The 15057-nt window shown below is 43.4% G+C and overlaps 1 protein-coding gene across 1 annotated transcript in view; it reads left to right on the forward strand.

Annotated features, from left to right (window-relative positions):
* The window catches only part of FGF5 (fibroblast growth factor 5), a 32745-nt gene extending 19549 nt beyond the window's left edge, over window positions 1–13196 (forward strand). Inside the window, exon 3 of the mRNA XM_074949959.1 lies at window positions 12764–13196. Within this exon, the coding sequence (XP_074806060.1) occupies window positions 12764–13117 (354 nt within the window). The 3' untranslated portion in view covers window positions 13118–13196. The remainder of the gene's footprint in view (window positions 1–12763) is intronic.
* The last annotated feature ends 1861 nt before the right edge of the window (window positions 13197–15057 follow it).

Genomic DNA, 15057 nt, shown 5'->3' on the forward strand with positions numbered 1-15057 from the left:
CTATAAGATAGGTTTTCCTTTCTTCCTCATGGCTTTTCTCAGAACCCTCCCTCTCCAATTTTTCAACATCCTTCTTGAATTGTGAACACCAGCACTGGACACAGGATTCCAGCAGCAGTCACACCAGTGCCAAATGCAGAGGTAAAATAACTTCTCAGCTCCTTCTCAAGCTTCCCCGTTTATGCATCCCAGGATCACATTATCCTTTTGGCCACAGCGTTGCATTGGGAGCTTATGTTCAGCTAATTATCCACCATGACCCCCAAATCTTTTTCAGCGTTACAGCTTCCCGGGATAGCGTCCCCCATCATATAAGTGTGGCCTACATTCTTTGTTCCTAGATGTACACATTTACATTTAGCCATATTAAAATGTATATTATATGCTTGTGCCCAGTTTACCAAGTGATCCAGATCACTCTGCACTGGTGACCTGTGCTCTCCATTATTTACCACTCCACCATATTTTTGTGTTATCTGCAAACTTTATCGGGGATGTTTTCTCCCAGGTCACTGATAAAACTGTTAAATAGTGTAGGACCAAGAACCAATCCCTGCGGGACCCCACTAGAAACACACCAACTCAGTCGATTCCCCATTTATGATTACATTTTGAGACCGAAGTTTTTAATCCATTTAATATGTGCCATGTTAAGTTTACAGTGCTCCGGTTTTTTAATCAAAATGTTGGTCATACCAAGTCAAACGCCTTGTAGAAATCTATGTGCCTGACATCAACATGAGTACCTTTATCAACCAAACCTGTAAGCTCATCAGGTTTGACCCTGTCCCCAAAATGAGTCTGACACGTCTGCTGTAAGGAGACCAAATCCACTGGTAAGGGTTTCTAACAAGGTAACAAGGGTGGGGCTCACAGCGGCAGAGCTCCTTCATTTAAGCCTGATGGGGGCATCAAGAGAAACGTATGTTTTGTATCTGACTCTTTGTCACTGTGTTCTCTGAACTGAATGAAAAGGCAAGAAGAAACACATTAATAACTGACTGCTGGGAGCTGATTCACCACTGGGCTTCTGCAGACAATAGCAACAGGGTGCAGCAGTGCCTAGAGCTTGCCATTGCATTTTACAGAGGACTACAGGATATCATAGGTTCCCACCACTGTACTGTTTGAGCACCTCACCATCATTAATGTATTTATTCTCCCACTACCCCTGTGAGGTCGGAAAGTGTGATTATCCCCATTTTACTGACGGGGAGCTGAGGCACAAGGAGGCTAAATGACTTGTTCAAGGCTGCACAGAAAGTCTGTGGCAGAGGAGGGACTTAGACCCAGGTCTCCAAAGTCCTACGTTAGTGCCATACTCACTGGAGCATCCTTCTCCACTGCTCTGCCACCATTACTCCCACTGAGAAGTCCTTGACTGCATGGGGAGATCATAGAATCATAGAATCATAGAATATCAGGGTTGGAAGGGACCTCAGGAGGTCATCTAGTCCAACCCCCTGCTCAAAGCAGGACCAATCCCCAATTAAATCATCCCAGCCAGGGCTTTGTCAAGCCTGACCTTAAAAACTTCTAAGGAAGGAGATTCTACCACCTCCCTAGGTAACGCATTCCAGTGTTTCACCACCCTCCTAGTGAAAAAGTTTTTCCTAATATCCAACCTAAACCTCCCCCACTGCAACTTGAGACCATTACTCCTTGTCCTGTCATCTTCTACCACTGAGAATAGTCTAGAACCATCCTCTTTGGAACCACCTCTCAGGTAGTTGAAAGCAGCTATCAAATCCCCCCTCATTCTTCTCTTCTGCAGACTAAACAATCCCAGTTCCCTCAGCCTCTCCTCATAAGTCATGTGTTCCAGACCCCTAATCATTTTTGTTGCCCTTTGCTGGACTCTCTCCAATTTATCCACATCCTTCTTGTAGTGTGGGGCCCAAAACTGGACACAGTACTCCAGATGAGGCCTCACCAATGTCGAATAGAGGGGAATGATCACGTCCCTCGATCTGCTCGCTATGCCTCTACTTATACATCCCAAAATGCCATTGGCCTTCTTGGCAACAAGGGCACACTGCTGACTCATATCCAGCTTCTCGTCCACTGTAACCCTTAGGTCCTCTTCCGCAGAACTGCTGCCTAGCCATTCGGTCCCTAGTCTGTAGCTGTGCATTGGGTTCTTCCGTCCTAAGTGCAGGACCCTGCACTTATCCTTATTGAACCTCATCAGATTTCTTTTGGCCCAATCCTCCAATTTGTCTAGGTCCCTCTGTATCCTATCCCTGCCCTCCAGCGTATCTACCACTCCTCCCAGTTTAGTATCATCCGCAAATTTGCTGAGAGTGCAATCCACACCATCCTCCAGATCATTTATGAAGATATTGAACAAAACCGGCCCCAGGACCGACCCCTGGGGCACTCCACTTGACACCGGCTGCCAACTAGACATGGAGCCATTGATCACTACCCGTTGAGCCCGACAATCTAGCCAACTTTCTACCCACCTTATAGTACATTCATCCAGCCCATACTTCTTTAACTTGCTGACAAGAATACTGTGGGAGACCGTGTCAAAAGCTTTGCTAAAGTCAAGAAACAATACATCCACTGCTTTCCCTTCATCCACAGAATCAGTAATCTCATCATAGAAGGCGATTAGATTAGTCAGGCATGACCTTCCCTTGGTGAATCCATGCTGACTGTTCCTGATCACTTTCCTCTCGTGTAAGTGCTTCAGGATTGATTCCTTGAGGACCTGCTCCATGATTTTTCCAGGGACTGAGGTGAGGCTGACTGGCCTGTAGTTCCCAGGATCCTCCTTCTTCCCTTTTTTAAAGATTGGCACTACATTAGCCTTTTTCCAGTCATCCGGGACTTCCCCCGTTCGCCACGAGTTTTCAAAGATAATGGCCAATGGCTCTGCAATCACATCCGCCAATTCCTTTAGCACTCTCGGATGCAACTCGTCCAGCCCCATGGACTTGTGCACGTCCAGCTTTTCTAAATAGTCCCTAACCACCTCTTTCTCCACAAAGGGCTGGCCATCTACTCCCCATGTTGCGATGCCCAGCGCAGCAGTCTGGGAGTTGTCCTTGTTAGTGAAGACAGAGGCAAAAAAAGCATTGAGCACATTAGCTTTTTCCACATCCTCTGTCACTAGGTTGCCTCCCTCATTCAGTAAGGGGCCCACACTTTCCTTGGCTTTCTTCTTGTTGCCAACATACCTGAAGAAACCCTTCTTGTTACTCTTGACATCTCTTGCTAGCTGCAGCTCCAGGTGCGATTTGGCCCTCCTGATTTCATTCCTACATGCCCGAGCAATATTTTTATACTCTTCCCTGGTCATATGTCCAACCTTCCACTTCTTGTAAGCTTCTTTTTTATGTTTAAGATCCGCTAGGATTTCACCATTAAGCCAAGCCGGTCGCCTGCCATATTTACTATTCTTTCGACTCATCGGGATGGTTTGTCCCTGTAACCTCAACAGGGATTCCTTGAAATACAGCCAGCTCTCCTGGACTCCTTTCCCCTTCATGTTAGTCCCCCAGGGGATCCTACCCATCCGCTCCCTGAGGGAGTCGAAGTCTGCTTTCCTGAAGTCCAGGGTCCGTATCCTGCTGCTTACCTTTCTTCCCTGTGTCAGGATCCTGAACTCGACCATCTCATGGTCACTGCCTCCCAGGTTCCCATCCACTTTTGCTTCCCCCACTAATTCTTCCCTGTTTGTGAGCAGCAGGTCAAGAAAAGCTCCCCCCCTAGTTGGCTCATCTAGCACTTGCACCAGGAAATTGTCCCCTACGCTCTCCAAAAACTTCCTGGATTGTCTATGCACCGCTGTATTGCTCTCCCAGCAAATATCAGGAAAGTTAAAGTCACCCATGAGAACCAGGGCATGCGATCTAGTAGCTTCTGCGAGTTGCCGGAAGAAAGCCTCATCCACCTCATCCCCCTGATCCGGTGGTCTATAGCAGACTCCCACCACTACATCACTCTTGTTGCTCACACTTCTAAACTTAATCCAGAGACACTCAGGTTTTTCTGCAGTTTCGTACCGGAGCTCTGAGCAGTCATACTGCTCCCTTACATACAGTGCTACTCCCCCACCTTTTCTGCCCTGCCTGTCCTTCCTGAACAGTTTATAACCATCCATGACAGTACTCCAGTCATGTGAGTTATCCCACCAAGTCTCTGTTATTCCAATCACGTCATAATTCCCTGACATCACCAGGACCTCCAGTTCTCCCTGCTTGTTTCCAAGGCTTTGTGCATTCGTATATAAGCACTTGAGAGAACCTGCTGATCGCCCCTCATTCTCAGTATGAGGCAGGAGCCCTCCCATCACAGACGTTCCTGCCTGTGCTTCCTCCCGGTATCCCGTTTTCCCACTTACCTCAGGGCTTTGGTCTCCTTCCCCCAGTGAACCTAGTTTAAAGCCCTCCTTACTAGGTTAGCCAGCCTGCTCGCAAAGATGCTCTTCCCTCTCTTCGTAAGATGGAGCCCGTCTCTGCCCAGCACTCCTCCTTCATGGAACACCATCCCATGGTCAAAGAATCCAAAGCCTTCTCTCCGACACCACCTGCGTAGTCATTCGTTGACTTCCACGATTCGACGGTCCCTGCCCTGGCCTTTTCCTTCCACGGGGAGGATGGACGAGAACACCACTTGCGCCTCAAACTCCTTTATCCTTCTTCCCAGAGCCACGTAGTCCGCAGTGATCCGCTCAAGGTCATTCTTGGCAGTATCTTGGTGCCCACGTGGAGAAGCAGGAAGGGGTAGCGATCCGAGGGCTTGATGAGTCTCGGCAGTCTCTCCGTCACATCGCAAATCTTAGCCCCTGGCAAGCAGCAGACTTCTCGGTTTTCCCGGTCAGGGCGGCAGATAGATGACTCAGTCCCCCGGAGGAGAGAGTCCCCGACTACCACCACCCGCCTCCTTCTCTTGGGAGTGGTGGTCGTGGAACCCCCAACCTCAGGACATTGCATCTCATGCCTTCCAACCAGCGGAGTCTCCTTCTGCTTTCTCCCCCCAGACGTATCGTCTGGTCCACTCTCCGCAATGGTACCTGTGGAGAGAACATGAAAGCGGTTAGTTACCTGTGTCTGCGTTGCTGGAACCCGGACATTCCCCCTTCTTCTTCTGGAGGTCACATGTTGCCAAGCTTCTTCACTGGCCTCTTGGCTCCGCTGTGCAACCTGCTCTAAATCTTTAGAGCTTTGCGCTCGTAGAAGCATATCCTGACTTTTGTCCAGAAAATCCTCAGATTCTCGTATGCAATGCAGGGTCGTTATCTGTTGCTCCAGACCTTCAATCTTCTCTTCCAATATGGAGACCAGCTTGCACTTTGTACAGACAAAGTCGCTTCTGTCCTGTGGAAGAAAGACAAACATTGCACATCCAGTGCAGGTCACAACAGCTGAACCCCCCCCTTCCATATCACTTTCCTACTATGAGCTTCCTCAGAGAAGTTGACAAGATGTAAGCCTCACTGGGCTCACTCCAGGCGAACTCCCAGGCAAACTCCTGCTGTGTGCTGCTCTGCTGTCCCCCGCTGCTCAGCTGGTTCGCCGCCGCTCAGCTGGTTCGCAAAGCTCTGGCTATTTTTAAAAAAAGATGTATTGATTTCGGCAGGATGACAGAGCAAGGTATTACTGAACATGAGTAAGAGTGACCAAAGTGTGTCAGGCCAGCCAGGGTCTTCCCACAGCCAGAATACCCACGAGTTCTGCTAATCCAGAGGCCACAATTTAAAGCTGGTCTTCCCTTAGTAGATGGCAATGGTATCACTGCTTGGCGTCACAAGGTGGGGCAAACTCTTGGCTGAGAGCAGCTGCCTCAAGGGGAATACCAAGTGCCTGCATGCCACACTCCATCCTGAGGCACAAATCAAGCCCTGGTTTTTATTGTCATTTATAAGATAGGCTGCCTAGCACCTACAGGCATAAACATGATTATTCTCTTTTTATTTAATCATCATGCAATCGGAAAATTCAGCATGCTCTAGGAAAAATATGCTAAATAAAACCATTCCTCTCTAAGAGGGATGGCCTTTTGCTTTAAGTAAAACACAGGTGCTTTGTAAAAAGAAGAGTCTTCAGAAAAGAAAGATAAAGGCACCTACAATTACCATAATAGGTTTTCCTTAACTGCAGCTTCAATGTTAAGAGGATGTCGAAAATAACACTTTTGTATAAATCTCAGGACAGTCAAGTAACCACTGGCTAGATTATGCTTAAGAATCTGTTCTTTTCAGTGGCATCCAATACCTTCATTATTCCGTTTTAAGTTTTGATTTATGTCCCAGCATTAGCAGAAATTAAATTAAACCCTTGTCAGCATATGGTTAATTGTCACCAAAAAAACCCCCACAGTGTTATAAGTGGACACCAATTAGACAGGTCAGACTGAAAGGTTAGGACACATGATTCCTCAGTCAGATGAAAGCAACAAATTTGTAGAAACTTGACCCAAATGTCTAAAGATTGCTGGGCTAAATAATGCAGATAATGCAAAAACAGCATCTGTTGTTCTTTCCTGTCGTGGCAGGATAAAGTTATTTCTTGGCCTAATGAGTTTTAAACAGTACAAAGCGAATCCTGCGCCTGTCACTCACTGCACCTCTTTGATATAAAAGTCATTCCGATGACTTTGAGCGAACTGTAGATAAAAGTAATTCCTACAATTATTTGGGGTCCTTCTAAACCAATTCTCTAGGACCTGTTTTCTCTTATCTGAGCTTAGTGCTTTAAATTAGCCCTCTTTCTTTAGATGGCAACTTAATTAAATTATAAAGTGGTTCATTTTTAAGGAAACTGGATTCAGAAATAATATTAAAACTAGCAATTATCAGTTCCGTGCACAGATGGGTTCTTTCTAATTTTTAAGTCCTCAGTTAAATGTTTCAACATTATTATCATTAAATGGCTGAGCTCTGGTTTGGTCTTGATCTCAAAAGAGGGTTTGGTATTAGCATAAATGCAGAAATATTTTCCTACAGGGTTTAAGGTAATTTTCCATTGTTAAGAATTGTTCTAAATTAATAATTATGGGCTAAATGTTTCAGTCCTCACTCAGGCAAATCTCCTATTGAATTTCATTTAAAAATTGAATTGACTTTATGACTTGTCCCTATAGTTCTATTTGTATTTCCTATGGAACAGTTTCTGAACACGTGCCAACATTCAGTGACCAAAGGATACGTAGAGTTGAATAGAGTCAGTTGCAGCTTTTTAGATGGAACATGTTTTAGTTATATATTGCTTTTCAAAATTGAAAACGTCTGGTTTTGAAAATGCAAAATGTTTTATTTTTTAAATTTCAATTTTTGAAAAATGGAATGGGAGGGGGTGGGGCAGAATCATGAAAAATAATTATAATAAAAAAGAAAAACCAGTGAATTGACAACCCTGCAAAATGAAAACAACTTCAGAAAATCGGGTTTTCCTTTTTTTGCCCTGGTTTAAAGTTGTAAGACAATCTGCTTGGGTAAAACCCCTTCTTAGCAACATTGTTATTCTTTGTTGATGAGATCCTCATTGTACTCCCATACATTTATTTATGGAAACGACTTGGTATTTCAGCTCACTGCATTGCTGAACTGAAGGCCCATCAATGGCTTTTCAGTGTCACAAATGCTTTCTTGTTCAGATTTCAAAAATCACTTCAAGTATGTGGACTCCACTTTGAATCTCTCTATTGACGTGTGCTGTTACACTGAAAGTCACTGGGCAGCTGGCAAACAATTCAAGTGCTGTATCTGACCCTGATGTGTTTGTCAGGGGAAAGAGAATCAGATTTTAGTACGTGTTTGTTTGCCTGTTCTCTTGCCATGTTGGACGCGGAGAGTGGGACTTTTAAAAGCGCTCGGCATCACTCTGTCCCTATTGAAATCAAAGGGACATTTCCCAAAGGGGGGAGAGAGAGCGATAGGGAAAATAAGGGAGAGAAAGGGAGGAAAATTGAAACAAAACAAAACTGAAAAATCAAATGAACCATTCATTTTGAATGAAAAAGTGAAAAAAAAATTGTTTTGACCCCATTTGATTGGAATGGAAACATGTTTTTAGCTGTGCCATCAAAAAAGTCAGAAAGTTCAGTGAAAAAATTCACATGACATTTGTGTGAGACGTTTCACAGAAAATAATTCCCATTTTTCAGCTAGCCCTCGTCATCCCCTCTGAGGAGACATTCAAAGACAGCGATGGTGGGTGCCATTATAGGAACCAGACAGACAGATTAGATGGGCATGCATGGGGGTAGATAGAACCTTTCATGCCAGAGGTGTTTCCAAAGTTTTGAAATCAAAGTTCGATGCCCGTAGTGAAGTGATTATATATTATTGCTCAATGTGAAAGCTATTATAGACTCAGCGACAATAGCTTGCCCAAACCCTTGAACAATGCAAGCTCTTTTTTTGAGAAAGAGAATGTTGTCCAGGGCACTGGGGTCATTCTTTACTCTCTTTTCCAAAAGGTGGCCAGGTGTTATCTGGGAATCACAGTTCCCTTGGGAGTCCCAAAGAAATTCCAAAGGAATGATAAATGAGATTCCCAAAGCTCCCAGACCCCCGAGATCTTTAATTTCCCACTGAACAGATTTCCAAAGGACAGATTTAATTCTTCAGATTCATTATTCAGACAAAGGGCAAAACTTCTAGCTATGCAGCCTGCCCCTAATACTGTACAGCATTGTCAATGTTGGGTATCTTCTCGAGCCCACGATCTTCTAGCCACGCCGACACATACTCTAATATATTTATTGAACTTCACAGTGAACAAAGCCATTTTAAGCTTAATTTGCACACCTCTGTGTATGCGTGTATTAGTAAGTAATAAGCATCCACCAAATATTCGCAACAACTCATAAAAAGAAAATGAAATTCAGGTAGAGGCCTCCCTATTTCAACCTCAGGTTCTAAGGGTTCGCTCATCGTTGATTCCAAAAGCAGCTGAGCAAATGTAATGTCCCAAAACACAAAGGGCCTGTTCTTTTCGTTGATTCAGATCCTGGCAGGAAACAGAGGACCTGCCTCAGTGCCCTCAATTGCATCAATACTTTTAATTCCTTTGTCCTAGCCTGTATGGTCAGACTTATAGTAGAGAAAGAAAAAAGAAAAAAAAGAAAGAAAGAATGACTCTGACCTTCAGAACACATGTCTGGTGTACTGAATGTAGCCACCTTTTATACTCTCTTGGGGTCCATCACTCAAGTTAGGATAGCGTTAGAATCCCAGTAATGTATGTCTCCAGCCTTGATCTCCCCTGCTTGGAAATAGAAAAGCTGCAACAAAATTTGGATTGTGCTAGTAGGCCAGAACTAAGTTGGTGTCCAGAAAAAAATAACCAGGTGATAATACAACCCAGGAAAATGTCTCCGAGTACCCACACACTCTGAGTGCAATCAATAAAATACCATTTTATTAATAATACTAAATTAAAAGCACAGGTAAGTAAGGACTGGGTCCTGCAGTCCAGTGGTTTCCATAAGTGTTTTGTCTGCACTATGCCTCTATGGTTTCAACTTGGATTTGATCCCAGAAAGAAAGAGGGCTAGAAGATAGTATGGCCAGTATTACTCAGGTGGCTGTGCTTGTCTTTTCCCAGCCCTGGGAGGACAATTCATGGATATGGAGGGCTGAGGATGGAGATTGGGTAGGCCGGGTGAATCGAGGTTGTGGGAGAGTGGTTAGGGCAATACTGGGCATGGTGAGTGTGGGAGAATATTGTCCCTTACCCCAGCCCTGTGGAGAAATGCTGGGGAGGATGATAGCCGCAGGCAGTGCTATCTTTTCTAAGGCCCCCTCCCTGGAAGTCCCAGTGGCAGCTGTTGGTGGCAATCCGGGGGACACTGGGTCGAGACCTCTGCACAGATAGCCCTGACTTCCTGCATGGATCCCTGGAGCCTGCCAGCAGTGTTCATGGGCCCCCTGGTCTTTTCTGTGGGGTGCAGGGCATGCTCCATCTTCTGAATATGCAAAGTGGGGAAGTGCAGACATGTCCTCCTCTGAGACACCACTGGTAGCCCACTGATTGTACCATGACAATGGGTAATCTGGGCCTCTCCGATGAGTGCAGTTTGTCTCCCCCTAGGAACTAGCAGTGTGGAAGTCACATGTCTCCACAGTGGCTTCCAGGTGCCTTGGAATGGACCCATGCTGCCAGGCTTCCCTTGCTGGTGGATGCACGCAGAAATCCCCATCCAGGGGTATACCAAGAGCAGAAGTGATTCTTCACAGCAGTTGGTGCTGTCCCAGAATGCGTTGAGTTTTACTTGAATTTACCACTGGTATCCTCTGGGATTAACCAACGCATGGCCCTCTGTCCCTCTTTTCTCCTGAAGTTCCCTAACCCCATAACTGTCTGGGTTGGGAGAGATCCATGCAAAGACAGCAACCTCAACAAAGAAATCTTCAGGGGACAACTCCTCCTCTTTGGGGATTTGTCTCTTTTCCATCTCAATGCTGTATCCTTCTCAGGGTAACAGATTACTCATGTAAGTAAGGGTTCCAGGATTCAGTGTTTTAGAGAGTGGCTAGGAATTTAGCTCAAGCCTTTATTTCTGGAAGAGGAATGTTCATTTATGTATAACACATCATGTTGGATAACAAAAGGCAGAGAAAGCAAAAATGCATAATTAAAACAATTCTTTCTTCTTTCAAGCAAAGACCTAAAGGAGATTAAAGTGAAGTTGTTATGGAAAAGATGCAATACAGGTCAAGGACATTGCCATTTGAATTCTAGAATTCAACTCCTTTAAACAAAATATGGGTTTAATAATGCGATATCAAGCAAATCTGACCATTTTCTAATTGATTCTAAAACATTGTTTCTTTTTGCTTTGCACTGTGTCAGACTTTTAAGTTAAAAAGCCCAGCATCCCTTTTAAAATAAATAGATTTGAATAATCTACTTTGAAATCAAACTTTGTTACACTTAGAAATCACTTTAGATGATCTCAGGACACCAATTAACTCTCTCATCATTAGATTCCAGAAGTGGCTAATTCCTTGAGGGCTGCTGCTTAAGAATATTAATAAATAAAAATCTTAAAGGTGTGTGTCTGAAGATTATTAAGGCCCTATTCTGTCTTTTTGTATTTATACATACATCTCAGTATCCAGCCCTTCCATTAGGAAAAATGCACTATGATCTCCTGTGATTTCATCTAGGTGGAGATTTACTTAGCTTACATTTTACAGCTGCCCTGATGTCTGACCATGGCAAAACGTCAACTTCTCACTTTTTATGGCTGATGAACTGACTGGCCTTATTCCTGCACTCTGTTAACACACGCAAGAAAGGACTTGTTTCAGTGTTCTCATGAAAAATTATTGAGACTAGGGTTGATATTTTCAAAGTTCACGAGGGGATTTAGCCACTCAACTTAATGGGAGTTGGTGATTGAATCCCCCCATCTGCTTTGAAAATCTCTGCCCAGCTCTAGAAGGCAAAGACGCACATACTTAACTTTTGTGCCTTGGCCACATGCGCCCATCGGGAACTATTCCCAGTGTGTGAAATTAAGGACATGCATAAATCTTTGCAAGGTCTCAGCCCAAGAGAGAAACTCTTTTGGGATAACTGCCAAAGCCAGGGGCTGATCCAAAGCCCACTGAAGTCAATGGAAGCCAGGGGTATTTAGGTGCCTAACTCTCATTGATTTCAGTGGGAGTGAGGAACCTAAATACTTTTGAGGATTTGGTCCTTAATGCCTCTGGCAAAAGATTTAGCACCTACAATTTCCTTTATATGTTTATTTTCTGGAAAGGAACAGAACCTGCCTTTACATCAACAACATGGGAGGTGAGCTGAGGCACTCTGAGACTGGATATTCAGCGGAGTAGTATGAGAATTATACACTAAAACAGATTAATTTCCACAGAAGTGTAACATTTTCCATACATCATTTTCTTGTTATTAATTATTAATTACCTTTTATTAATAAATAAAAGGTTATTAATTACCTTTTATATAGCTATACCTGGTATTGTATAAAGGTATCTGGCACCTTACAGATGCAACCCCATTCCTGCCACTATGTGGATTCAGAGCCATCCGTGGACCTTAATCTCAGATTGCGCAGGGTTCGTTTCTCAGTGGGATGTTCAGATTTACTATGACAGTCTGGGGCCTGATCCCTGGCGCCTGAAGTCCACGGAAGTCTGTCCGCTGGGAATCGGTGCACAACCAAGACAACTACTCTGCAAGGAAAAATGCTCTTTGACTGAAAGGCATTTTTAAAGGTTATCAAGCGACAACAAAACACCCAGCGTTAAAACAACAGTGGGATCAAGACGACGTGCAGTGAAGCAATGAAAATCTGCATGCAAATTGTCATTCTGGATTATTAAGTGGTGATGCAGCAGAAAGCAATTTTTGTGAGGGTAGGAAATTAGACCCCCAAAGAGCAAAAGCTAATATTCATTGAAGGAGCTGCTGCAAAGGAGACAAGGAGGCATTTTTCCTTTTGGTGGAGGATAGTGGAGAAGCAGAATGGGAAGGTTACTCCTGAGGCAGATGATAGATACCTCCAGCCAAGATTTTTAATAATGAGTGCCTCAAGTTAATCTCCTAAACCTACATTTAGACACATAAATAGCCCAATTTTCAAAAGTGCTAAGCACCCAAGCAGCATCAATGAGTTGTTGGGTGCGCCTCACTTTTGAAAATCAGGCCACTCAAGTAGGCAATTATATAAGAATTGAGGAGTCTAAATTATAGGCACCTATACTGACATTGTTGGACCTCCTTTCTTACCTGGTAAAACAAAAATCTTTCAATAGACTTCTATTTGTTTGTTTTCCTAGGCCAAATTTACAGAAGACTGCAAGTTCAGGGAGAGGTTTCAAGAAAACAGCTATAACACATATGCCTCGGCAGTTTACAGGACCGAAAGGACTGGGAGAGAATGGTATGTGGCTTTGAACAAGAGGGGCAAAGCCAAAAGAGGCTGCAGTCCCCGGGTGAAACCCCAGCACATCTCCACCCATTTCCTTCCAAGGTTCAAACAGTCGGAGCAGCCGGAACTGTCTTTCACCGTCACTGTTCCTGAAAAGAAAAAGTCACCTGCCTCCACCCCAGCAAAACCAAAGGTCTCTTTGTCTGTGCCTCGGAAGAACCCCAACACTGTTAAATACAGGCTGAAGTTTCGCTTTGGATAGCCATTAAACTGATCGCTAGAGAGGAACACTTTTCTCAGGAGCTGCTGCGTGCGTGTGCGAGTCCTTGGCTTACAATGGCAGACAGGGCCTTGATCGCACTTAGCTGCATTAGGAGGTCAGAAGGGAGATACCCATTTGTTTCAGTTTGACCCCAGCCAAATTGCTTTTTGATAGTCAAGAGTGTTAACTGAACTGGAATTCTTCATCTGGCCCCAGGGAGGAAAGCAGTGGTTCAGGTCAAATGAACATAAAGGCTTTTGTTTTTTGCCTTAAATAGCATTCTCACTTTCCTACTCTCCAAAGCATTGAGACTGGACTGTACATTTTGAAACAATGTCTGATGGATCAGTTTAATTTTTTGCTTTCCAAAGAATACACTTTTGGTGTCGATAAAATATTTTATGAACTTCTGTTTATTTTGGTTGTCGGAAGCAACAAAAGGGTACCTCTACATTGAACATATTTTCTTACTTTCACTATTTTAACTAATGACATTATTTACAATCATGTTCATCTGAGCAATTTGTTCAAAGTTATAATTGATAAGGATTTTTTTTCCTGCATCTTCTCTTTTTGCTGCACTTTTTACTTCTGACTGTACCTCAAACTCGTATATCCAAGTCCGTCTTTTTTTTAAAGTTTGATTCCCCTCCTCTTAGAATTCAACTCTTTAAAAAAAAACCAATGCATCCGATGAAGTGAGCTGTAGCTCACGAAAGCGTATGCTCAAATAAATTGGTTAGTCTCTAAGGTGCCACAAGTCCTCCTTTTTCTTTTTGCGGATACAGACTAACACGGCTGCTACCCTGAAATCTGTACATTGTAATTTGTGCCATGATGTTGAATCCTTTCTTTTTTTTTAAATTTGGGAAGGGTTTTCTTTTATTCAAGGGAGATAATGAGTTTCAAGTTTATGGAGGGGAACACTTCATTTACAAATGACCCTGATTCCAGTCCCCCACTCCTACTCTTTCTTGAACAGCTGGAAGGATAAGTCTTATTCTGTCCATCAAACTATCATTTCGAAGTCTGTGTTTAAAATACCTCTGTCATGACCCTGTGGCATTCCTGCTATTATAGGTCCACAGGGATGGAGCTGCTTTTCAGGGGAAACAAAGGGAGGCAAGAGCCATTCCATAGGTGTATCAGATAACAGCCATCAATGTCATGGCCTATTATCAAATGCTGTCATCATTATACTCAGCAAGTAAAACCCTCTCCTGAGACTCCTACTCCAAAGGTAAATGATTCCTGTGAGTGCATCTGCCTTTTGTAACAAAACGATGGGCTGTGAATTTAAAGACTGGTCATGCGCTACAGGAATCAGTCCTATTCCGAGAACATGTGAGTTGCTGTTGACAACCAACCAGTGGGCCAAATGGGGTGCATGGGTGTAACTAAAAGCAGAATTAGGTTCTTTGGGTTGGATCCTAAACTGGTGTAAATCAGCCTCATTCCCATGGACTTCAATGGAGCCATGTTGATTTACTCCAGCTGAGCATTTGGCTCATTATCACTCCAAATGGAAGATAGTTCTGCAAATGTTTTAACTCATATGATTTATACGATTTATTTATTTAATTGATTAATATACACTTCACACTGAAAAATGTTTTATTTGATCTTAAATATGGCAATGTGGCAATAAACAATATTATAGCTACTTGAACCTTTGAAAGTATTTTTTCCAGTTATGGTAGAATGGTGTAGATTTTAAATGTCAAGAATTATTCATTTATATTTTTTCTAGTAACTAAATATGCATATAAAAGAATTTTGGACATACACACAGATCTAGCTGTGTTGTGTATGTACAAAAAATACTAGAGTTGAAACTGATCACCAATTAAGCCTTAACAGACTTTACAATGGCTTCCATTAGTCGAACCAAAACTCCCACATTAACTATACTAACATATTTTAGTTGCATATCAGTAATA

This window comes from Natator depressus, chromosome 4 (assembly GCF_965152275.1).
Source record: "Natator depressus isolate rNatDep1 chromosome 4, rNatDep2.hap1, whole genome shotgun sequence".
In the NCBI taxonomy this organism is placed as follows: domain Eukaryota; kingdom Metazoa; phylum Chordata; order Testudines; family Cheloniidae; genus Natator; species Natator depressus.